Below are 22,763 nucleotides of genomic sequence, written 5' to 3'. Positions count from 1 at the left end.
TGTGTGTGTGTGTGTGTGTGTGTGTTTAAAATATTTCTGACCTTGATGTGGGTTTGTACTAGCTACTTTAAAGGAAATAGTTTGTTCTTCCTCATTATAAAAAACCAACCTTAATTGCATAAGTTTTCCTTTTATTTAAAATCCATAATTATAAAACCTAAAGTAGAGAAAAAATAGTCAAAATGATGAAAGTGGACTTTTCATTCTGTTGAACAAATACAATTTAAGGAAAGTTCTCCTTATATATTGAGCTGATATCTGCCTGTACTGATACACAGTTTACCCACTGGGTCTAGTCCTCCTCTTAGGGAACACATAGAATTCTCTAACATTGTGACTAAGAGCATGGACTCTGAGCCAAACTATCTGTCTTTGAATCTCAGCCTTTTCACTTTATGATTTTTGGCAAGCAATTTAACTTCTCCCAGTGCTTCATTTTTGTACATCTATAAAATGGAAGCAATTATAAATCATATCTAATTCAAAGGGTTGTGATAACTAAATGTGTTTAAAACAGTCTGACAAACCTTAAGCACTATATGCGTTAACAGTTGCAGTTATTCTGTTATTACTATTGCTACTACACTTTCATATAACAGTTCTTTAAATATTTGAATGTAGTCATCACATCTCTCATTAGTCTCCTTATCTCCAGGAGAACTATTCTGAGTTACCTCGTCATTTCTTCTTTCCATGTTAGAGCTTCTGCATAGTTTGATCACTTTATTCTGGATGCCCTCAAGGGTGTATATGCCATTCTTTAGGGTTCCCTGAACTAAAATCAGGATTTGGGTTTCTAGCCCTAATTTCTGTGGCTTGGAAGTCACTGAGGTCAGAGGAGCACTAAAATAAATGATTAGATTTAATCAATATAAACTTTATTGACTACTTTATGCTCTGCATTGTGCTATTATGGAGACTATAGAAGACATATTGTTTGCAACAGAACCTAGATGACATAAAGAAAAACCAAAATGGAGAAGATGATGGAGATGTTGGAAAGGAAACGTCAAACCTTTCTCTATTTTCCATTCCTACTGTTTGTATTATTTTAACTACTACGATTTAGGTGAAAATTGGGAAAAGTAGTTTAATCTAAAAAATAAAGTTATAAATGTAATTTTACACATAATTTAGTACTAAATGGAGAGATCAGCTTTTATTTTCCCTAACTGATATGCAAAAAAAACTATAGACTTCAGAGAGAAGAGCTATATTTTAAGTTGTGACTTATCTTAAACAATATATTTCTTACTCAAGCATATTTCAGTGCTGATGAAAATCTGTTAACTGCAAATTGTTCATTGTCCTCACTCATTTTAGTCAATGAATCAAGCAGAAAATTATGGAATCAAGATTACTTTACTTTGACATTTCCCAAACCACTCCAGCCAGGTAGAAAAAAGAGATCAAGACATTCAGAATCACAAATCTCAGTTCCTGTAAGTATTGAAAATGTCATTTTAAACTAAATCTAAGTTTATATAATATACAAATATAAATTTAAAATATGTAATTTGAATTTTACTTCCTTTTGGAAGCAGATATTTTTAAATTTATAATTCCCTTTACAACAGATTATCTCCATCTGTTTCAGATAAACTTTTATGTATACATAATTCTCCTTTTCAAAGGCATTATAAAGCTAGTAGGCTATGTAAGCTATACAACCTAATGCTGCAACTAGTGGGATCTCTCAGGAAATGTTTACCAGCTGCAAAAACATCTAAACTGAATCTTAGAATATGAGCCAATGTTGATGAGGTTTCAGGGCCTCTCCGTTTTCTTTAATCTGGCACTCAGGATACTAGATACTGGGACATTCAAGCTTTCTACCTCTTTCATAAAGTGCCATTATCTTATTAACATGGAAAAACTAGCTTACAAATAGAAAAGATGATGAAGATGTTTGAAAGGAAATGTCAAATCTTTCTCTATTTTCCATTCTTATTCTTTGTATTATTTTAACTACAATGATTTAAGTGAAATCTGATGTCACCCATGGTAATATCAAAATGTGTTTTAAAAGCATCACCCAAAGCAGAGTTACAGTCAATGCATTTATTCAAGTGTCATTCATTACATCTGTAGTGATCCAACTTTCATGCTTCTTTTCATGGTCCCCCTTTAATTCCATATGACCATTTCATTGACTGGTGATGTCCCTACTGAATAGTTAAAAGACTATAAAAGATAAATGCAAAATTAGTGTATGTGTCCACTTTGAGAACCAGATTTGACAGATTTGGGGTTGAGACTTAAAAAAAATTACATTACTGTTGCACAAATTAATAGGATCAGATATTTGTTTCATTTTATGTCCTTGTTTTGGAAAATAATTCACACCAGGGCTCTCAGGTTCTTCATTTGATCAGGGATGTTGAAAGCAGGAGGAAAAATCAGGCTAAGGCCTGAGGTCTACAGTTATCACAAGAATTGTCATGACAAACTACAAGGGCATCAGTTTATTTCTGAGCTAACATGGGGATGAGAGGTGCACAAAATGTTTCAAAAGATCTCTTCCATATAAGAATTGAAAAGGAACCCACTATCAATGATGAGGATGGGCCCTTAAATGCCATGGATCACTGTGAGCTTCCTCCAATCTCTATAAATCATTGAGAAAATCCTAAGGTTAAAGTCGTTTGGTTTCTAATATGGAGTTATCTCACATACATAACACACACAGAATGTCGAAACTAGTTTTTTCCATTTTAAGTAGATGGTTAATGAGAAACTAGACAATTTTCATGTTTCAATATTAAAAATATATAACTTATTTAAAAATGTTTATCATTATTCTAACTAATCTTTTCAGAGACATGACAAAAGAAAATCAGAGGAAGTTCAGAAGCCAGCTCATATAAGGATAAGGCATTCTTTTAAAAAATTTTCCCAAAGGCCATCTGTTTACTTAACTGTCAGGAGACAGGCTCCATTCAGAAATCCTTATACTCTTAAAGCCCATCCTGAAAATGGAGAATCTAAAAAGCCCAAAGATGACAAAAAAGGAAGAACTTTGCAGAGAATTTCCAAGAAAAACAAAGGCCCACATGAAACAACTACAGAATCTAAAATGGTAAATGATGAGAAACCTGAAAGAGGAAATAAAGAAGATAAAACTCCATCAAAATTATCACTTTTATGTGAACTATCTAAGGATTCAAAGTCCAAATTGGAAATAAATCCAGAATCCAATGATTTTAAGGCAGTCTCAAAGTATCCAAAAAAAGATAAGAAAGATTCAAAGATTTCCAAGGAGACATATAATGAATTCATATGTGCAAAGAAGGATTCAAAGGACTCAATGAAAAATTCTGATGCCAAATCACAGACTTGCTCAAAAAATATTTCAAATATGGATTTCATACTGTATTTAGAGGAGTCTGGTGCTGAATCCATGAAATGTGAAATGTGGTTAAAGAATTACTCTCAGAATAATTCAAAGAAGCCTTCAAAGAAGGACACAAAAAAGGATGCAAAGAAAACCTCTGACGCTGAGTCTGTAGACTCAAAAGATGCAAAGAAAGATAAGAAAGGTGTAAAAAAAGACAACAAGAAGAAGGATGCAAAGAAAGACACAGAGTCGACTGATGCAGAATCTGTAGACTCAAAGGATGCAAAGAAAGATTCAAAGAAGGCTAAGAAAGGCTCAAAGAAAAATGACAAGAAAAAGGATGCAAAGAAAGACACAGAGACTACTGATGCAGAATCTGCAGACTCAAAGGATGCAAAGAAAGATTCAAAGAAGGCTAGGAAAGAGTCAAAGAAAAGTGACAAGAAAAAGGATACAAAGAAGGATGCAGTGTCTACTGATGCTGAAACAGAGTCTGAACTGGAGACAAAGAATTTGAAGAAAGATGAAAAGAAGGATAAGAAAGATTCAAAAAAAGATGACAAAAAAAAGGATGCCAAGAAGGATGTAGTGTCTACTGACACTGATTCTGAATCTGAATGGGATTCAAAAAAGGGCAAAAAAAATGATAAAAAGGATAAGAGAAATTCAAAGAAAGACGACAAAAATAAGTTTGCAATGAAATCTGAAGAGTCTACTGAAACTGAATCTGATTGGGAATCAAAGAAGGATAAGTACGATTCAAAGAAGACTAAGAAAGATTCAAAGAAAGATGCCAAGAAACAGGATGCAAAGAAGGGCATAGAGTCTACAGATGCAGAATCTGATGAATCTTCCAAGAAAGACTCAAAGAAGCCTGAGACACTCAAAAGTTCAGATGCTGAATCCGAAGAGTCACTATATAAACTTGGCACTAAAAAGAAAGTTGCTGATGAATCAGATGCCACATCTACAGATTCAAAGAAGGAAGCACTGGAACTAAAGAGAGAATTCAAAATGTCATCCAAAAAGACTACATTCAAAGAAAAAGGAAAAAAAACAGGTACAGGTAGAGTCCCTCCATCAAGAGAAAGACCACCACTACCTCCTTGTGAGCCTTTGCTACCATCACACAAGACCAAACGTCTCTGTCAGTGCCAGATGCCTCCTGCACCTCAAAAACCAAGATATGCTCCTTTGGTATGTTTACTGTGTTTTATTTTAGAAAAAATGGACAAAAAATGAAAAATATTAAGAAGGGTTGAATTTATGTTTTCCTTAAGAGTAGTTCAACTTTACTGGAATATTGACAAGTGAGGGACTAACAGATAAGAAAGAATATTTCAAAAGGACCCAAAAGAGTTGAAGAACAAATGTCAAAAAGTTAAGAATAATATTTAGACTGAAGCAGAGAACTGACTTGTGACTTGAAAAAACAATTGAAATTATTTGTAAAGAGAATACAATTACAAAAGTGGTTAAATGTTTTTAAGAAGGAATAAAAAAACCAAAATTGACAAAAACTTTTATAGAGGCAGATTTTAATGAGATAGACATTTCCTAAGAAATTGCTAAATATAGTAAAAACTCAACCAAAACCCAGACATAGCACAGTAAAAACATAACATACAAGGATTCAAATATGCAAATTAAATTATTTAATCTATATCTGAACTAAACTTTATAAGTCATCATTCTTATTGATAATCAGGGAAATAAGTTAACTTGCCAGGAGTAACTAGATCCCTTCTGGTTTATAACAATCAGGTTAATTTGCTCTCTTTGGGGGTAAATGCTCTGTAAATTTAGTTTCTTTTCTTTTCTCCAGAAGATCTCTTTCATCCCCTTTCCTCCAAAATCTGGCTAGAAGGGAAGCTTAAGTAGACATCTCAATTTGAATGTAGGGGCTCCTGCTCCCCATGTTCTCTCCCCTTGCTGGTTCTCTCTGATCTTTGGTTGAGACATAATTCATTTGCATGGTTTCTGGGCATCAACCTGTGTGTCCTCTGCTTTCACACAGTGTTTATTGTCAGTTCTCAGCATGACAGGGCTGATGCCCTCTGTTCTGCTAAATTCAGAGCTTCTCTAGATATTGCTGAGTCTTAACCTTGAGCTTCTCATGTTAACTAAATTTCTCCCTTCCTCCACTTCCTCCCTGTTCTCCTATGCTTATTTCCTCTCAATGGGCTTCGACTTCCTCTTCTAGTCTCATGGGGATCTCCCTTTACTTTTTATTCCAAGTTTTTTCTATCCTTGGTTTATAATAAAATTTTATGTATATCTCCATTTTCCTCTTCATATATTTTCCTATTTTTATTTAGATATCTTTTTTTTTTTACTTCTGTCAGAAAGTCTGGACTTTAAGTCCATTTTTCTCCAAGCAGACTCAGAAAGTCAGCTTTGAGACTCAAAGCTGATGAATGACTTCTTTGCTAAATGGTAAATCTTAGATGGGTGAATGGCCATTAGGGCAACAAGATTTACAAGAAATGAGAAGGTATCGGTGGATAAATTTTAAGGCAAATGAAAAGAGAGAACCCCAAGTAGCTGGATTATTTTCCATGAAAAGTGTTTATGAAAAATAAGTAAAATACAAGAAAATGAATTGGGGACATGGATTGATTTTAGTTGTAGAAGAAAAGCTTTCAAGGTATGTTATGGGCTTGTATACATTCAGACTAAAACTCTTTAATAAGCTTCGATATGCATAGCTACCATATAGTCAGGCTTTTCCCCCTTATCACTTTACTGAGACTGCTTTTTTCAAGATTTGGCAAATACCTTCTTGTGGCCACATCCATTGGTTTCTCCTTTCTCATCTTATTCTACAATCCAACATCATTTAAAATACCCTCTCTCTCTTTATAAAAACATGTACTTTACTTGATTTCTAGGACCCGACTATCCTGTTTTCTTCCTACTTACTGGTAGTTTTTGCCACCTTTATTGTATCCCTCTCTTCCTCATCTTTGCTGTTGCAAGGACCTATGACTTGGTTCCTGACCTTTTCGATCTACAACCCTCTCTTGGTAAATCCATCTAATCCCATGGCTTTAAAGATATTTTTAAAGATATGTTTTAATTATTTCCAAATTGATATGTCTAGTTCTGATCTTTCCACTGAAGTGCAAATTCTTATAGCTAACCACCTACTTAAAATTTTCAGTGTGAATTCTACAAGGCATCTCAAAATTAACATAACAACTCTCAACCCATACCAAAATCTATACCTCCCCATCTTTTCCATCTTAGTAAATAGTGCTACCATCCACCCACTTGATCTTTTAAAACCCAGATATCATCTGTGATTCCATGCATTTCCTCACCCCCCACATATGATCAATAAGTAAAACTTCTCTAACTTTCCTCCAACATATACCCTGAATCAGTCCATATCTCTGCATCTCAACTACTGCTACTTTTTTATAATAATTTTTTATTATGTTATGTTAGTCACCATACAGTACATCCCTAGTTTTTGATGTAAAGTTCCATGATTCATTACTCGCATATACCACCCAGTGCACCATGCAATACATGCCCTCCTTACTCATCACTGGCCTATCCCAATCCCCCATCCCCTCCCCTCTGAAGCCCTCAGTTCATTTCCCAGAGTCCATAGTCTTTCATGTCATCTCCCCCTCTGATTTCCCCCCCTTCATTTTTCCCTTCCTTCTCCTGATGTGCTCCATGTTATTCCTTGTGTTCCACATATAAGTGAAACCAAATGATAATTGTCTTTCTCTGCTTGGCTTATTTCACGTAGCATTATGCCCTCCAGTTAGTTCCGTTCAGGTCGATGCTATGCTATTTTTAATGTTTTTTTTTTTTTTTAAATTGAGTTGTACAAGTTCATTATATCTTTTGGATATCAACCTTGTATTGGATATATCATTTTCAAGTATCTTCTCATATTCAGTAGGTTGCATATTTCTTTTGTTGATGGTTTCCTTCACTGTGGAAAATATTTTAGTTTGCTGTATTTTCATTTATTTTTTATTTTTTTTGTCATTGCCTGAGGAAATACATCCAATAAAATATTGCTAAGATCAATGTGAAAGAGCTTAGTGTCTATGTTTTCATCTAGGAGTTTTATGGTTTCAAGCCTTACATTTAAGTACTTAATCAACTTTGAGTTTATTTTTGTATTCACTGTAAGAAGGCAGTCCACTTCTACAAAACTATTTATTAAAAAGTCTGTTTTTCCCCACACTATATGTTCTTGCCTCCTTTGTTGTAGATAAATTGATCATAGAAGAGTGGGTTTATTTCTGGGCTATTTATTCTATTCTATTGGCCTATACGTTCTTTTTGTTCAGGTACCACATAGTTGTGATTGTTATTGTTCTGTAGGATAATTTAAAATCAGGTACATATGATACCTCCAGATTTATTCTTTCTCAAGATCGCTATGCCCATTCAGTATCTATTGTAGTTCCCTTCAAATTTTAGGATTATTTGTTGTAGTTCTGAAAAAAATGTCATTAGTATTTTATAAGGATTGCCTTGAATCTTTAGATTGCTTTGGGTAGAATGGATAATTTCATATTAATTTTTCCAGTCCATGAACACAAAATATCTTTTCATTTATTTGTGTTGTCTTTAATTACTTTTATCAATGTTATAGTTTTCCAAGTATATTTCAGTTCTTTGGTTAAGCTTATTCCTGAGTATTTTCTTATTTTGATGTAACTGTAAAAGGGATTATTTTCTTACGTTTTCTTTCTTTTGTTTTGTTTTGTATTGTTTATTATGTTATGTTAGTCACCATACAGTACATCCTTAGTTTTTGATGTAGTGTTCCATGATTCATTCTTTGCGTAAAACACCCAGTGCTCCGTGAAATATGTGCCCTCCTTAATACCCATTACCACCCTATCCCAGTCGCCCACCCCTATCCCCTCTGAAGCCCTCAGTTTGTTTCCCAGAGTCCATAGTCTCTCTTGGTTCATTGCCCCTTATTTTTACCCCACTTCACTCTTCCCTTCCTTCTCCTACTGATCTTCCTACTATTTCTTATGTTCCATAAAACAGTGAAACCATATGATAATTGTCTTTCTCTGACTTATTTCACTTAGCATGATCTCCTCCAGTCCCATCCATGTTGCTGCAAATGTTGGGTAACGTTCTTTCTGATGACTGAGTAATATTCCATTGTAGAAAGGGATCACATCTTTATCTATTCATCTGTTGAAGGGCATCTCAGCTCCTTCCATGATTTAGCTATTGTGTACAATGCTCCTATGAACATTGGGGTGCATATGGCCCTTCACTTCACTACGTCTGTATCTTTGGGCTAAATACCCAGTAGTACAATTACTGGGTCATAGGGTAGCTCTATTTTTAACTTTTGGAGGGATCTCCACACTGTTTTCCATAGTGGCTGTACCAAGGTGCATTCCCACCAACAGGGTAAGAGGGTTCCCCTTTCTCCACATCCTCTCCTGCAATTGTTGTTTCTTGCCTTGTCCATTTTTGCCATTCTAACTGGCGTAAGGTGGTATCTCAATGTGGTTTTGATTTGAATTTCCCTGATGGCTAATGATGTTGAACATTTTTTCATGTGTCTGTTACCCATTTGCATGTCTTCATTGGAGAAGTGTCTGTTCATATTTTCTGCCCATTTTTTATTTGATTATTTGTTTTTCTTGTATTGAGTTTGAGAAGGTCTTTATAGATCTTGGATACCAGTCTTTTATCTGTAGTGTCATTTGGAAATATCTTCTCCCATTCCGTGGTTTGTCTCTGTTTTGTTGACTGTTTCCTTTGCTTTGCAGAAGGTTTTTATCTTGATGAAATCCCAAAAGTTCATTTTTGCTTTTTTTTTCCCTTGCCTTTGGAGATGTGTCATGAAAGAAGTTGCTGTGGTTGACATCAAAGAGTTTACTACCTATGTTCTCCTCTATAATTTTGATGGATTCTTGTCTCACATTGAGGTCTTTCATCCATTTGGAGTTTAGCTTCGTGTATGGTGTGAGACAGTGGTCAAGTTTAATTCTTTTGCATATAGTTGTTCAATTTTCCCAAAATAATTTATTGAAGAGACTGTCTTTTTTCCACTGGAAGTTTTTTCCTGCTTTGTCAAAGATTCCTTGTCAATAGAGCTGAGGGTCCATTTCTGGGTTCTCTATTCTGTGCCATTGGTCTATGTGTCTGTAGTATAGCTTGAAATTAGGCAATGTGATGCCTCCAGCTTTATTTTTCTTTTTCAACATTTCCATGGTGATTCGGGGTCTTTTCTGGTTCCACGCAAATTTCAGGGTTGTTTGCTCCAGCACTATGAAAAATGTCGTTGGTATTTTGATCGGGATGGCATTGAAAGTGTAGATGGTCTGGGTAACTTAGACAGTGTAACTATGTTTATTCTTCCGATCCATGAGCATGGAATGTTTTTCCATCTCTTTGTGTCTTCTTCAGTGTCTTTCATCAGTGTTCTGTAGTTTCTAGAGTATAGATCCTTTACGTCTCTGGTTAAGTTTATTCTGAGATATCGTATGCTTTTTGTGTTATTGTAAATGGAATTGATTCCCTAATTTCTCTTTTTTCAGTCTCATTGTCCATGTATAGAAATGCAACTGATTTCTGAGCATTAATTTTGTATCCTGCTACATTTACTGAGTTGTTAGATGAGTTCTAGTAATTTGGGGGTGGAGTCTTTTGGGTTTTCCACATAAAGTATCATGTCATCTGAGAAGAGAGAGAGTTTGACTTCTTCTTTGCCAATTTGAATACCTTTATTTCTTTTTGTTGGCTGATTGCTGATGCTGGAACTTCTACTACTATGTTCAACAATAATGGCGAGAGTGGGCATCCTTGTCATGTTTCTGATTTTCATGGAAAAGCTCTCAGCTTTTCCCCATTGAGAATAATATTCACTGTGGGCTTTTCGTAGAATGTTTTTGTGAACTTGAGAAATATACCCTCTATCCATACACTCTGAAGGGTTTTAATCAGGAAAGGATGCTGTATTTTGTCAAATGCATTTTCTGCATCAATTGAGAGGACCATATGGTTCTTGTATCTTCTCTTATTAATGTGATCTATCGCACCGATCAATTTCAGAATGTTGAACAACCTTGCATCCCAGGGATGAATCCCACTTTGTCGTGATGGATAATCCTTTCAATGTACTGTTGGATCCTATTAGCTAGGATGTTGTTGAGAATTCTGGCATCCATATTCATCAGGGATATCGGTCTGTAATTCTCCTTTTTGATGGCGTCTTTGCCTGGTTTGGGGATCAAGGTAATACTGGTAATACTGGCCTGAGTTTGGTAGTTTTCCTTCTGTTTCTAGTTTTTGAAACAGCTTCAGGAGAATAGGTATTATTTCTTCTTTAAATGTTTGGTAGAATTACCCGGGGAATCCGTCAGGCCCAGGACTCTTGTTTTTGGGGAGGTTCTTGATCACTGCTTCAATCTCTTCCTAATTAAACGGTCTGTTTAAATAATCAATTTCTTCCTGTTTCAGTCTTGGTACTTTATAGGATTCCAGGAAGGCATCCATTTCTTCCAGGTTGTTTATTTTATTGCATAAAGCTGTTGATAAAAGTTTCAAATGATTGTTTCTATTTCCTTGGTGTTGGTCGTGATCTCTCCCCTTTCATTCATAATTTTATTAACTTGGGTCCTTTCTTTATTCTTTTGAATAAGTCTGGCCAGTGGCTTATCGATCTTATTTATTCTTTCAAAGAACAAGGTTCTAGTATTTTTGATCTGCTCTACTGTTCTCCTGGTTTCTAATTCCTTGATCTCTGCTTTAATCTTCATCAACTGCCTTCTCATGCATGGGTTAGGCCTGTTCTTCTGTTCCAACTCCAACTTCTTGAGGTGAGAATATAAAAAATGCATTTTAGATTTTTCTATTCTTTTGAGTGAAGATTGAATAACTATGTATTTTCCCTTTAGGACTGCCTTTGTGGTGTCCCATAGGTTTTGGACTGATGTGTCTTCATTCTCATTGGTTTCCATAAATTGCTTAAGCTCATCCTTAATTCCTTGGTTTACCCAATCATTCTTAAGCAGGATCGTTCTTAGTGTCCAAGTGTTTGAGTTTCTTCCAAATTTTTCCTTCTAATTGAGTTCCAGTTTCAAAGCATTGTGGTCTGAGAATATTCAGGGAATAATCTCTGACTTTTGGTATCAATTGAGACATGTTTTGTGACCCAGTATAGGGTCTATTCTGGAGAAAGTTCCATGTGCATTCAAAGAGAATGAGTATTCCATTGTTCTGGGGTGTACTGTTCTGTATATAACTATAAGTCCATCTGGTTCAGTATGTCATTCAAAGTTCTTGTTTCTTTGTTGATTTTCTGCTTAGGTGATCTGTCTATTGCTGAGAGTGGAGTGCTGAGGTATCCTACTATTAATGTATTATTATTTATATGTCTCTTAATTCTGGTTAAGAGTTGGCTTGTGTACCTAGCTGCTCCCCTGTTGGGGGCATAGGTATTTATAATTGTTAGATCCTCTTGTTGGATACAGCCTTTAAGAATAATACAGTGTCATTCTGTATTTCTAACTACAGTCTTTAGCTTAAAATCTAATCTGTCTGATATGAGGATTGCTATCCCAGCTTTCTTTTGAGGTCCATTGGCATAAAAAGTGGTTCTCCATCCCTTCACTTTCAGCCTGGGTGTATCTTTAGGCTCAAAATTAGTCTCTTGTAGACAACATATGGATGGGCCATATCTTTTTATCCAATCTGCAACCCTGTGGTGTTCTATGGGGGCATTTAGCCCATTCACATTGAGAGTGATTATTGAGAGATATGATTTTAATGATGTCATGTTGCCTATGAAGTCTTTGTTTCTATAGATTGTAAATTTCTGTTCTGTATCACTATTGCTGTCTTTTTACTTTTATAGACCCCCCCCCTTAATATTTCTTGTAGGGCTGGAGTGGTGGTCACATATTCTTTCAGCTTCTGCCAGTCTTGGAAGTTCCTTGTCTCCCCATCCATTCTGAATGACAGCCTTGCTGGATAAAGGATCCTTGGCTGCATGTTCTTCTCACTTAGAGCTCTGAATATGTCTTGTCAGCTTTTTCTGGCTTGCCAGGTCTTTGTAGACAGGTCTGATGTTATTCTGATGTTCCTCCTTCTGTAGGTGAGGATTTTCTTCCCCCTTGCTGCTTTCAAGATTGTATTCTTGGATCTAACATTTGCTAATTGTACTATTATGTGATGTGGAGTTGGTCTGTTCTCATTGATCTTGGGAAGGGTCCTCTCTGCCTCTTGGACACTAATGCTTGTTTCCTTTGCCAGATTAGGGAGGTTCTCGGCTACAATTTGTTCAAATATCTTTTCTAGACAGATCTCTTTCTCCACCTCCTCAGGGATGCCAATGATTCTGACATTGAAACGTTTCATTGAGTCAGTAATCTCCCATAATCTACATTCTTGCAATTGGATTTTTTTGAGCCAAGTTTCTGTTTTTACCTTCTCTTCTACCATCTCATCTTCCAATTCACTAATTTGTTCTTCTGCCTCATTTACCCTGGCTGTTAGAGCATCCAGTTTAGACTGCATTTTATTCATAACATTTTTATTTTGCCAGATTTGCTCTCATTTCCACCCCTAGAAATTCTATATTCTTGTTAATATTTTCATTAATATTTTTTTCAAGTCTACACATCATCTTGACCATTGTTACTCTGAACTCCATTTCTGATAATTTGGTTATATCCATATCCATTAGTTCTGTGTCAGAGGCCACAGTCTCTGTATCTTTTCTTTTTTGTGGGGGGTGAATTCCTACTCCTTGTCATTCTGATGAGGAGAGGTTGCAGAGATCTAGAGAACTCAAATTATTGGCCAGGACCCAAGCAATGTGCACTTGTTTTATAGGACCTTATGGATGTGGGCTTCTTGATTTTTCAGCCTGACTTCTGGGGGAGGGGCCTGCCGCACTGATACTCAGGCAACCCTGTTTGGGTACAGTTGCCCCATCCCCTGAGAGAGGGGCTGGGAACAGGCACAATGCAAACCGGTATTTCTGGGCTTTTGTTCTCTGGCGGCTTTCCCTGGTGGCTTTTTGTGACTCTTCTGAGAGTCAGAGCTGCAATGGCCGTATCCTAGCCTCTGTCTCAGAACAGAAAGATCACAGTCTGCTCTCTACTGAGCTCTCCTGGCCACTTTAACTCTGTTTCTGTCGGTGCTGCTAAAAACCCCGCAGCATTCAGGGTTGTGTTGCCCACAGCCACTCTTCCCAGTCCTTGCTCCCAGGGCCAGCACGTCTCTGTCCTTTGTGCTTCTAACACCGCCAGCCACCCCGGTTCTGCATGCCCTCCGGAGCTCCAGTTTTCAGTCTGCTTGCATGCGTGCTCCCAAGCTCCCGGTTTCAGTCTTGTTTCTCGGCAGCTACTGGTCCACGAGTCCGGCCCGCTCCCCAGTGCAAGAGGCTACTGCTTCTGGGCACCCGAGCACAGCGGCTCCCTCCCCCTTCCATTTCTCCTCTGATATCTGTGCAGATTCACGGCTCCCTGCTTCGTACTTCAATACTCAGCGCTGGAGATGTTTGTTTGTAGAGATCCAGATGTTTCTACCTATGTCTTGGGCTGATTTCATGGGTGTTCAGGATGATCTGGTAGATATCCAGCTCAATTCAGGGGACCAGCTGAAAAAAGATCCCCTACTCCTCCATCTTTCTTCCCCCCCCTTAGGTTTTCTTTCTGATATTTCATTTTAGTGTATAGAAATAGAGACAATTATCATATGATTTCTCTCATCTATGGAACATAAGAACTAGGAAGATCGGTAGGAGAAGAAAGGGATAAAGAAAGGGGGGGTAATCAGAAGGGGAATGAAGCATGAGCGACTATGGACTCTGAGAAACAAACTGAGGGCTTCAGATGGGAGGGGGGTGGGGGAATGGGATAGGCTGGTGATGGGTAGTAAGGAGGGCACGTATTGCATGGTGCACTGGGTGTTATACGCAACTAATGAATCATCGAACTTTACATCAGAAACCAGGGATGTACTGTATGGTGACTAACATAATATAATAAAAAACATTAAAATAAAAAAAATAAATTAGCCAAGCTTTTCTGTCTTACCTATGGTTCTGAATATTCATTTTTGTGTATATGTAAATTATTTCTGTTATGATAAAGTAAACAATTATTTTAAAATTAAAAAAAGAAATAGAGTGTATTTCTGTATATTAATTTTTTTATCCTGTATCTTTACTAAGTTCTTTTAATAGTTTTAAAATATTTTTGGTAGAATCTTTAGAGTTTTCTACGTATAATATCATGTCATCTACAAATACGGACAATTTTTTTCTTCCTTTTCAATTTGGATATCTTTTCCTTTTCTTTTTTTTTCTTTCCTAATTGCTGCAGCGAGGACTTTTATACTGTGTTGAATAAAAGTGTTGAGTGGGCATCCTTTTTTTGTTTCTGATCTTAGAGGGAAAGGTTTCGGCTTTTTACTGCTGATATGTTAGCTGTGGGTTTGTCATATATGGCCTTTATTATGTTGAATTACATTCCCTCTACACCACTTTGTTGTGAGTTTTTATCATATATTGATGTTGAATTCTGTCACATGTTTTTGTACATCTATTGAAGTGATCATACTTTTTTTTTCTTCTTGACAAAATGTTTGGTGAATTTTACATCACAGTGGGGTGTCTCTTATTGTGTCCTAGAATTCCAGGAATCAGGGAGGTGGTAAAGTGGCAATGGTGAGTTTGGGAATCTGGTCTCCCAAAAGTACCTACCCTGATTCTACAGTGGCTGCTGGTCAGATCACCCTACCACTGGAGCTGACCCACCCCATCCCCAAAGCGAGAGCATTGATATGAATTGCTGACACTCTTCCTTGGTCATATCTTCCCAGTAGGTAGTGTTGACATGGCCACAGAGATAGGAGCTCCCAGAGCCCCGGTGGCAAAGAACTGCCTTACCATCATAACCCCACACGAACACTGAGTACACCTGCCCTCCTTCTTTGGGATCCCAGCCCACAGTGATGATTCCTACCATCAGGTCATCTCAGTATCAGGAGCACATCTCCTTAAAGAGGCTGGCTACCTTTTGTTCCAGCAGAGGCTCATTCAGCTCAATACTGTGGAAATAGTTGATAAGTGACAGCATCAGCTACAGCCTGGGTATCAGCTGCTGAGCCTGAGCAGCGGCAGAAAACACAGTCATAAATAGGGGTCAGATTGTCAGTCACTCGATTGGAAATGTAGGACCTAAGAGTTGTTCTGGAGTTGGCTCCCAGACCCACATCCCCATCAAATTGCTTGGCCATGACTGTGGTCCCTGTGGAGACTTCCCAGCTTTCCCAGTGTGGGATAATGGCCTCTGGACCACAGCCTGTTGTGGCCTGCTCCTCCAGCGGCTACTAGTGTGGCACCATCTTCCTCCGCTGGTACTGCCACTGATCGTATACTTTTTAATCCTTTTTTTTTTAATGTAGTGTATCATGTTGATTGATTTGAATATGTTGAACCATCATTACATCTCCAGAGTGAATCTCACTTGATCTCCTGTATTATTCTTTTAATGTTTAATTCATTTTGCTAATATGTGATTCAGGATTTTTACATCTAAATTTATATTCATCAGAGATATTGGCCATATATGTATGTATATATTTGTAGTTTCTCTAGGTTTGGTATCAGGGTAGTACTTGTCTCTTAAAATAAGTTTGGCAGTGTTCCTTTCTATTCCATTTTTTAGAATTATTTGAGAATTATATGTGTTAACTCTTCTTTAAAATATTGATAGAATTAATCATGACCTGGACTTCAGTTTTTTGGGAATTTTTTTTTTTTGATTACTGATTCAATTTCAATACTAGTAATTTGTCTATTCAGATTTTCTATTTTCTCATGATTCAGTCTTAGGAGATTCCATGTTTCGAGAAATTTCTCTACTTCTTCTCAGCTGTCTAATTTTTTGGTATATAATGATTCAAAGTATTTTCTAATTTTCTTTTCGTAATTCTGTGATCTCTGTTGTAATTTCTCCTCTTTTATACTGATTTTTTTTAAATTTTGGGTTCTCTTACTTTTTTAAAATGAGTCTGGCTAAAAATTTGTAATTTTTTTTCATTTTTTCCAAAAATAATAGGTCCTAATTCCATTGATCTTTTCTGTTTATTTTTATCTCTGTTTTATTTATTTTTGCTCTGATATTTACTATTTTATTCCTTCTATTAACTTTGGACTTTGTTCTTTCTGGTTTTTTTCTAGTTCTTTTAAATGTAAAGTTAAATTGTTTATTTGAGATTTTTCTTGTTTCTTAGGTTAGGCTTGTATTGCTATGAACTTCTCTTTAAACTGTTATATCCCAAAGATTTTGAAATTTTATATTTTTATTTTTATTTGTCTCAGGTTATTTTTTTATTTCCTCTTTAAGTTTTTCACTGACCCATTGTTTGTTTAATTGCATGTTGCTTAGTCCCCATGTATTTGTGGGGTTTTTTTTCCAGTTTTCTTCTTGTAATTAATTTCTAGTTTTAAACCATTGTTGTTGGTAAAGATGTTTGATTTAAATCCAGTTTTCTTAAATTTATTGAGACTTGTTCAGTGACCTAAAATGTGATTGATACTGGAGAATGTTTCATGTGCACTTGAAAAATAATGTGTATCCTGCTGGTTTTGGTGCAATGTTCTATATATAAATCTATCTGTTTTAACGTGTTGTTGAAGGTCAATTTTTTTAAATTGAATTTTTGTCTGGATGATCTCTCCATTGATGAAAGTGGAATATTAAATTCCTTTACTATTATTGTATTGCTGTTTATTTCTTTATTTCTCTTAATATTTGCTTAAATATTTACATGCTTCTATGTTGGGTGCAAAGATGTTTACAAATGTTATATCTTCTTTTTGGATTGACCCCATTATGTAATGCCCTTCTTTGTCTTTTGTTAGTTTAGTTTTTAACTATTTTTTTGTCTGACATAAGTATTATTACCCTAGTTTTCTTTACATTTCTATTTACATATGTATGTTTTTATTCACTCCTTCATTTTAGTTTAATTTTTTTTTTAGGTTTGAGGTGAGTGCTTTATAGGCAGCATGTAGAATATTTTTTATTTTTTTAATCCATCCAGCACACCCTATGTCTTTTGTTTGGAAAATTTAGTCTACTTATATCTAAAGTATTTTTTTTTATTTATTTATTCGACAGAGATAGAGACAGCCAGCGTGAGAGGGAACACAAGCAGGGGGAGTGGGAGAGGAAGAAGCAGGCTTATAGCGGAGGAGCCTGATGTGGGGCTCGATCCCATAACGCTGGGATCACACCCTGAGCCGAAGGCAGACGCTTAACCGCTCTGCCACCCAGGCGCCCCTACTTATATCTAAAGTATTATTAATTTTCTCTGTTCCTTTCTTCTCTTTCTCTCTTCCCTTGTGGTTTGTTTTTTTTTTTTTTCCTTTGGTATTATGTTTAGATTCCTTTCTCATTTTCTATTGTGTATTTAGTATAAGGTTTTGTTTGTTTGTTTTGCTGATTTCTGTTACTGTGAGGTTCATATAAAACATCTTAGGTACACTAACAGTCTCTTTTAAGTTGATATAAATTTTGTACACATTCCAAAGCTTTGTGTTATTACTCATCCCACACAAAAATATTTTGAAGACACATTTTACATCATTTTATGCAACCCTTAGCTAGTTATTGTATTTTTAATTAATTTTACTGCTTTTGTCTTTTACCCATCATACTTCTTTATAAATGGTTGATCCACTACTTTATTATTTATTTATCCTTTCTGGTGAGATTTCTATTTTTATATGTTTTATTATTATTCATTAGTGCCTGTTCTTTTTAGCTCAGAGAAGTTTCTTTAGCATTTATTTTAAGGCTAATTTAGTGGTGATAAACTACTGTAGTATATGCTTATCTGGAAAATAATTTGTAAATTCTTTAATTCTGAATAATAATCTTGCTAGGTAGATAATTCTTGGTTTGCGGTTTTCCTCTATCAGCACTTTGAATATGTCATGCTACCCCTTTCTGGCCTATAAGTGTTTCTGCTGAAAATTCTGATAACCTTATGGGGTTCCCCTTGTAGGTAATGGTCACTTTCCTCTTGCCACTTTAAAAACTCTCTCTTTATCATTAACTTTTACCATTTTTAAAATATGCTTCACTGTGTTTCTCTTTGGTTTCATCTTATTGGGGCTCCGTAGACCTGTATGTCTGTTTTCTTGGCCTTAATTAGAGATGTTTCTAGCCATTATTTCTTTATATATATCATGGCCCTTTCTCTTTCTCTTCTCCTATTCTCTTTGATGTTGTCTCAGAGGTCCCTTACAGTATCCTCACTTCCTTTAATTATTGTTTTCTATTTTTTTTCTTTTGTGCTATGACTGGGTATTTTGCATTGCTTTGTCTTCTAGTTCACTAATTCATACTTCTATTTTACCCATTGTGCTGTTGAAACCCTGTAGTGTATTTTCCAGTACAGTTATAATTTATTTGGTACTTTCTTATATTTTCCATTACATTGTTGAAATTCTCACTATGTTCATCTATTCTTCTCCCAAGATCAGTGTGCATCTTCATGATCATTACTTTGGGTGCTTTATCAGTTAGGATGCTTATTTCCATTTCATTAAAATTTTATTTTGGGGATTTGCCTTATTCTTTGATTCAGAACATATTCCTCTGTCACATCATTTTGGCTATATGTGTTTGTTTTGTATTAGGCAAAATGGCTACCTCCCTCAGTCTTGAAGGAGAAGTCTTGTATAGGTGCTGTTCTGTATGGTCCAGGAGTACAATCTTCCTTGGCCACCAGAGCCAGGTACTCTATGCATGCACCTCTTGTGGGTTTCACATACCCATGGAGGTCACAGTTGCTGCACAGAGATGGTGGAGCTTGAAGCCTTTGCCTGACCCGTTTGTAGCTCACCCCTTGCACAGGGAGAGAATAATTTGAGCCACTTGCTCATCTCATTGTAGCTTGGTCTCTGTGTGGGTTAAGTAGGGTTTGGAGAACTCATTTGTTCAAGTTGTGGCTAGTCCGCATTTGTTCAAGTTGTGGCTAGTCCGCTGCACAGGGAATGTGGGTCTAAGGGCATTTGCCCAAAGTTATTGTAGCTCAGTCTCTTCACGGGTTGGTTAGTTCTCAAGGCACTTGCTAGCCCAGTTGTGGCCCTTCCACTGCATTGAGATGGCTGGATATGAGGCCTTTTCCAGCTTAATTTTGGCTTGGTTGTTGTGTAGTTAGCACTGGGCTTAGGGTATTTGCCTCACTTGGTTGTGCCTTGGTCTCTGCATGGGTTGGGCAGGGCTTGGGCACTCACTTGGTCCCATTATAGCTTGGGTTCCTTTCATGGTGGGTTGTACATGGGGCACTCAGACATCTGGTTACAGTGAAGGATGGGTCCCACAAGCCTTCTGGTGCTAGCAGCAAAAATGATCCCCATTGTCTTTTTCAGAAGCAAGTTAAAGTGAGATTGCAAAACATGACATCCTCCAGTGCTTCTGCCCCATGATAAAGTCCCAGCATGTTTCTGCCTCTTTGGAAGCTGCTTAAAATTAGTAAATGGGTCTTTGTCACTTATGGTCTAGATACTTTTCAATCTGTCGTTTTGGTGTTATTAGGACAAATGGGTTTGCACCAAGTCCTTTAAGAGTGAGATCTTTGTTCCCTATAGTTCTGTAATTCTCCTGGTCTTAATTTCTATTGATTTTCAAAACCAGACATTTTGGGGTATCATCTCTCTGATGCCAGCTCCCAAAGTTAGGATGACTGATGATGAGGTATAATCTCTTCACTCCTCAAGGGAGCATTTTTGGGATTCCTTCTGATTGTTACCATCTGTGAGGTAGAGTCCTGGGCAAGACCATTTATCTGCTCCCTTGCCCCCTCTTGATGTGTCTCTTTGTTTTGTTTTGGAGGCACTGTTTATCTAGTTATCAGGTCCTTTTCAGGGAAAAATTGTTCCATATGTAGCTGTACATATTTTGCGTTCATGGAACAAAATGAATTTAGGGTCTACCCATGCTACCATCATGAATATTCCTCTAATTTTTTTAAAGAATTCTTTTAATGGTCCCCTGTAATGACATTTTACTAAATACTATGACTTTGTTTCCACCCTTAACCCATTTTGGCCTTTTGCATTCATTGGAAATGTGTCTCCTCCCTTAATTTCCCTCAATTTCAACTACTATGGTTTTCTTTTTTCTTTTCCTTTCTGACTACTATTTAACTATCTGCATTTCTGTCACTTCTTCCTCTCATGTCCAACTCAAATTATTCATGGTTCAGTTCTTGGTTCAGTTATTCCACTCTTCTCTACATATTGTCCTTGAGAGAATTCATCTATTATTATGGCTTCAATTTTCACATCTCTGTAGGTATTTCCAAATCTATATCCTTAGAGTATTTTCCCATCTTTGTCTACTATCTTCTATATTCAACCAATTTCTAAGTTGCAGAGAACAGGAAAAAAATAGGTTTGAGACATAACTTCACTGTTATGTAGCATATTTTAAAATTTCGATTAAGTCATCTGGAAATAAGAATAATAGTACCTAACCTACTCAGTATAACACATTGTTTTTAGGTTCAAATGAGAAAGAGTGTGTGGAAAGGTTTTGTAAATTCTAAATCACTATACAAATCTAAGTCTACTACTGTTACTATTACCTTTATATCTTAATTTCTATAGCTCTCATTTTCTTATGTAATTGTTTGTCCCCCATAGTTATTTTCTTCAAAGCTCAATTTCCCCTATAAACATGGAAACAGTTATATTGTTATTTATGGTTTGAGTTGATGTTAATATTGTCTTTCAAACAGACTGAAAGCACTTCAAGGGCAAGGATGAAATCCTTTCTATTCACCATAATGTCCAGAACATTGGCATATCTGAGATGTTTAATGAATATTTTTGGGAGATTAACTTTGAGATATTGTCAGAGCAGGTCACGATTTTGTTATGTTATAGGTTGAAATTTTATGTTTAAAGCAAGTTGTGGTATTCAGTAGAGTTATCTATGTTTATTTCTTTGTTTCCTATGTCAATAAATATTTCTTGAGCAAATGTTGTGTTTTAAACACTGTGCTAAATGATGAAGATACACAGACATGTGCCTATTTTTGCCATAGAACTTAAACCATTCCCTCAGAAAAATGAAGATGCCTGTAGTTTCTCTTGAAATTAGTCTTCCCTGGGGCACCTGGGTGGCTCAGTCATTAAGCTTCAGCTTTTGGCTCAGGGCGTGATCCTGGGGTCCTGGGATTGAACCCCTCATCGGGCTCCCTGTTCCTCTGGGAGCCTGCTTCTTCCTCTCCCACATCCCCTGCTTGTGTTCCATCTCTCGCTGGCTGTCTCTCTCTGTCAAATAAATAAATAAAATCTTAAAAACAAAGTAGTCTTCCCTGAAAATAGGAACATTCAAAATATCACATAAATATTCCACTTTTACATTATTTTTTTAATTTTATATTCTTGAAAATCAGAAAGATAGATCTTCAGAAAAGTATTTCATAAATTTTAACATTATTTAAGATGAAAATGATGATTAGTCTCATTCTTTGTGTATAGAAATGCAACTGACTTCTGAGCATTGATTTCGTATCCTGCCACATTACTGAATTGCTCTATAACTTCTAATAGTTTGGGAGTGGATTGTTTTGGGTTTTCCATATAGAGTATCATGTCATCTGCGAAGAAAGACAGTTTGACTTCTTCTTTGCTGATTTGGATACCTTTTATCCCTTTTTGTTGTCTGATTGCTGTTGCAAGGACTTCTAGTACCATGTTGAATAATAGTGGCAAGAGTGGGCATCCTTGTGTTCCTGATCTTAAGGGAAAGGCTTCCAGCTTTTCCCCATTGAGAATATTTGCTGTAGGCTTTTCATAGATGGTTTTTATGAGATTGAGGAATGTATCCTCTATCCCTACACTCTGAAGGGTTTTAATCAGGAAAGGATGCTGTATTTTGTCAAATGCTTTTTTTGCATCTATTGAGAGAATCATATAATTTTTGAATTTTTCTTTCTGAATAAAATCTAAGACACTGATAGATTTGCCAATGTTGAACCACCCTTGCATCACAGGGATGAATCCCACTTGGTCATGATGGATAATCCTTTTAATGTACTGTTGGATCCTATTATCTAGGATCTTGTTGAGAATTTTTGTGTCCATATTCATCAGGGATATCGGTCTGTAATTCTCCTTTTTGATGGGGTCTTTGCCTGGTTTGGGGATCAAGGTAATATTGGCCTCATAGAATGAATTTGGTATCTTTCTTTCTGTTTCTATTTTTTTAAATAGCTTTAGGAGAATAGGTATTATTTCTTCTTTGAATGTTTAGTAGAATTCCCCAGGAAAACCATCCGGGCTTGGAGTTTTGTTTTTTGGAAGGTTGTTTATCACTGACTCAATCTCTTCATAATTAATTGGCTTGATTAAAAAATCAATTTCTTCCTGTTTCAGTCTTGG

At 36.2% G+C, this 22,763-nt stretch overlaps 1 protein-coding gene and 1 pseudogene across 1 annotated transcript in view; one reads left to right on the top strand and one right to left on the bottom strand.

Annotated features, from left to right (window-relative positions):
• CYLC1 (cylicin 1) overlaps positions 1–5,751 on the top strand; it is a 12,005-nt gene extending 6,254 nt beyond the window's left edge. The window contains exons 3-5 of the mRNA XM_008700625.2: positions 1,324–1,442; positions 2,819–4,534; positions 5,683–5,751. Coding sequence (XP_008698847.2) covers positions 1,324–1,442; positions 2,819–4,534; positions 5,683–5,751 — 1,904 coding nt within the window. The remainder of the gene's footprint in view (positions 1–1,323; positions 1,443–2,818; positions 4,535–5,682) is intronic.
• An 8,934-nt stretch (positions 5,752–14,685) lies between these two features.
• LOC103671983 lies at positions 14,686–19,638 on the bottom strand (annotated as a pseudogene).
• Between the last annotated feature and the right edge of the window lie 3,125 nt (positions 19,639–22,763).

This window comes from Ursus maritimus (assembly GCF_017311325.1).
Source record: "Ursus maritimus isolate PB19 chromosome X unlocalized genomic scaffold, ASM1731132v1 scaffold_X1, whole genome shotgun sequence".
In the NCBI taxonomy this organism is placed as follows: Eukaryota; Metazoa; Chordata; class Mammalia; order Carnivora; family Ursidae; genus Ursus; species Ursus maritimus.
The sequence above is the reverse complement of the archived record's forward strand: the minus strand, read 5'-3'. Positions and strand labels throughout refer to the sequence as shown.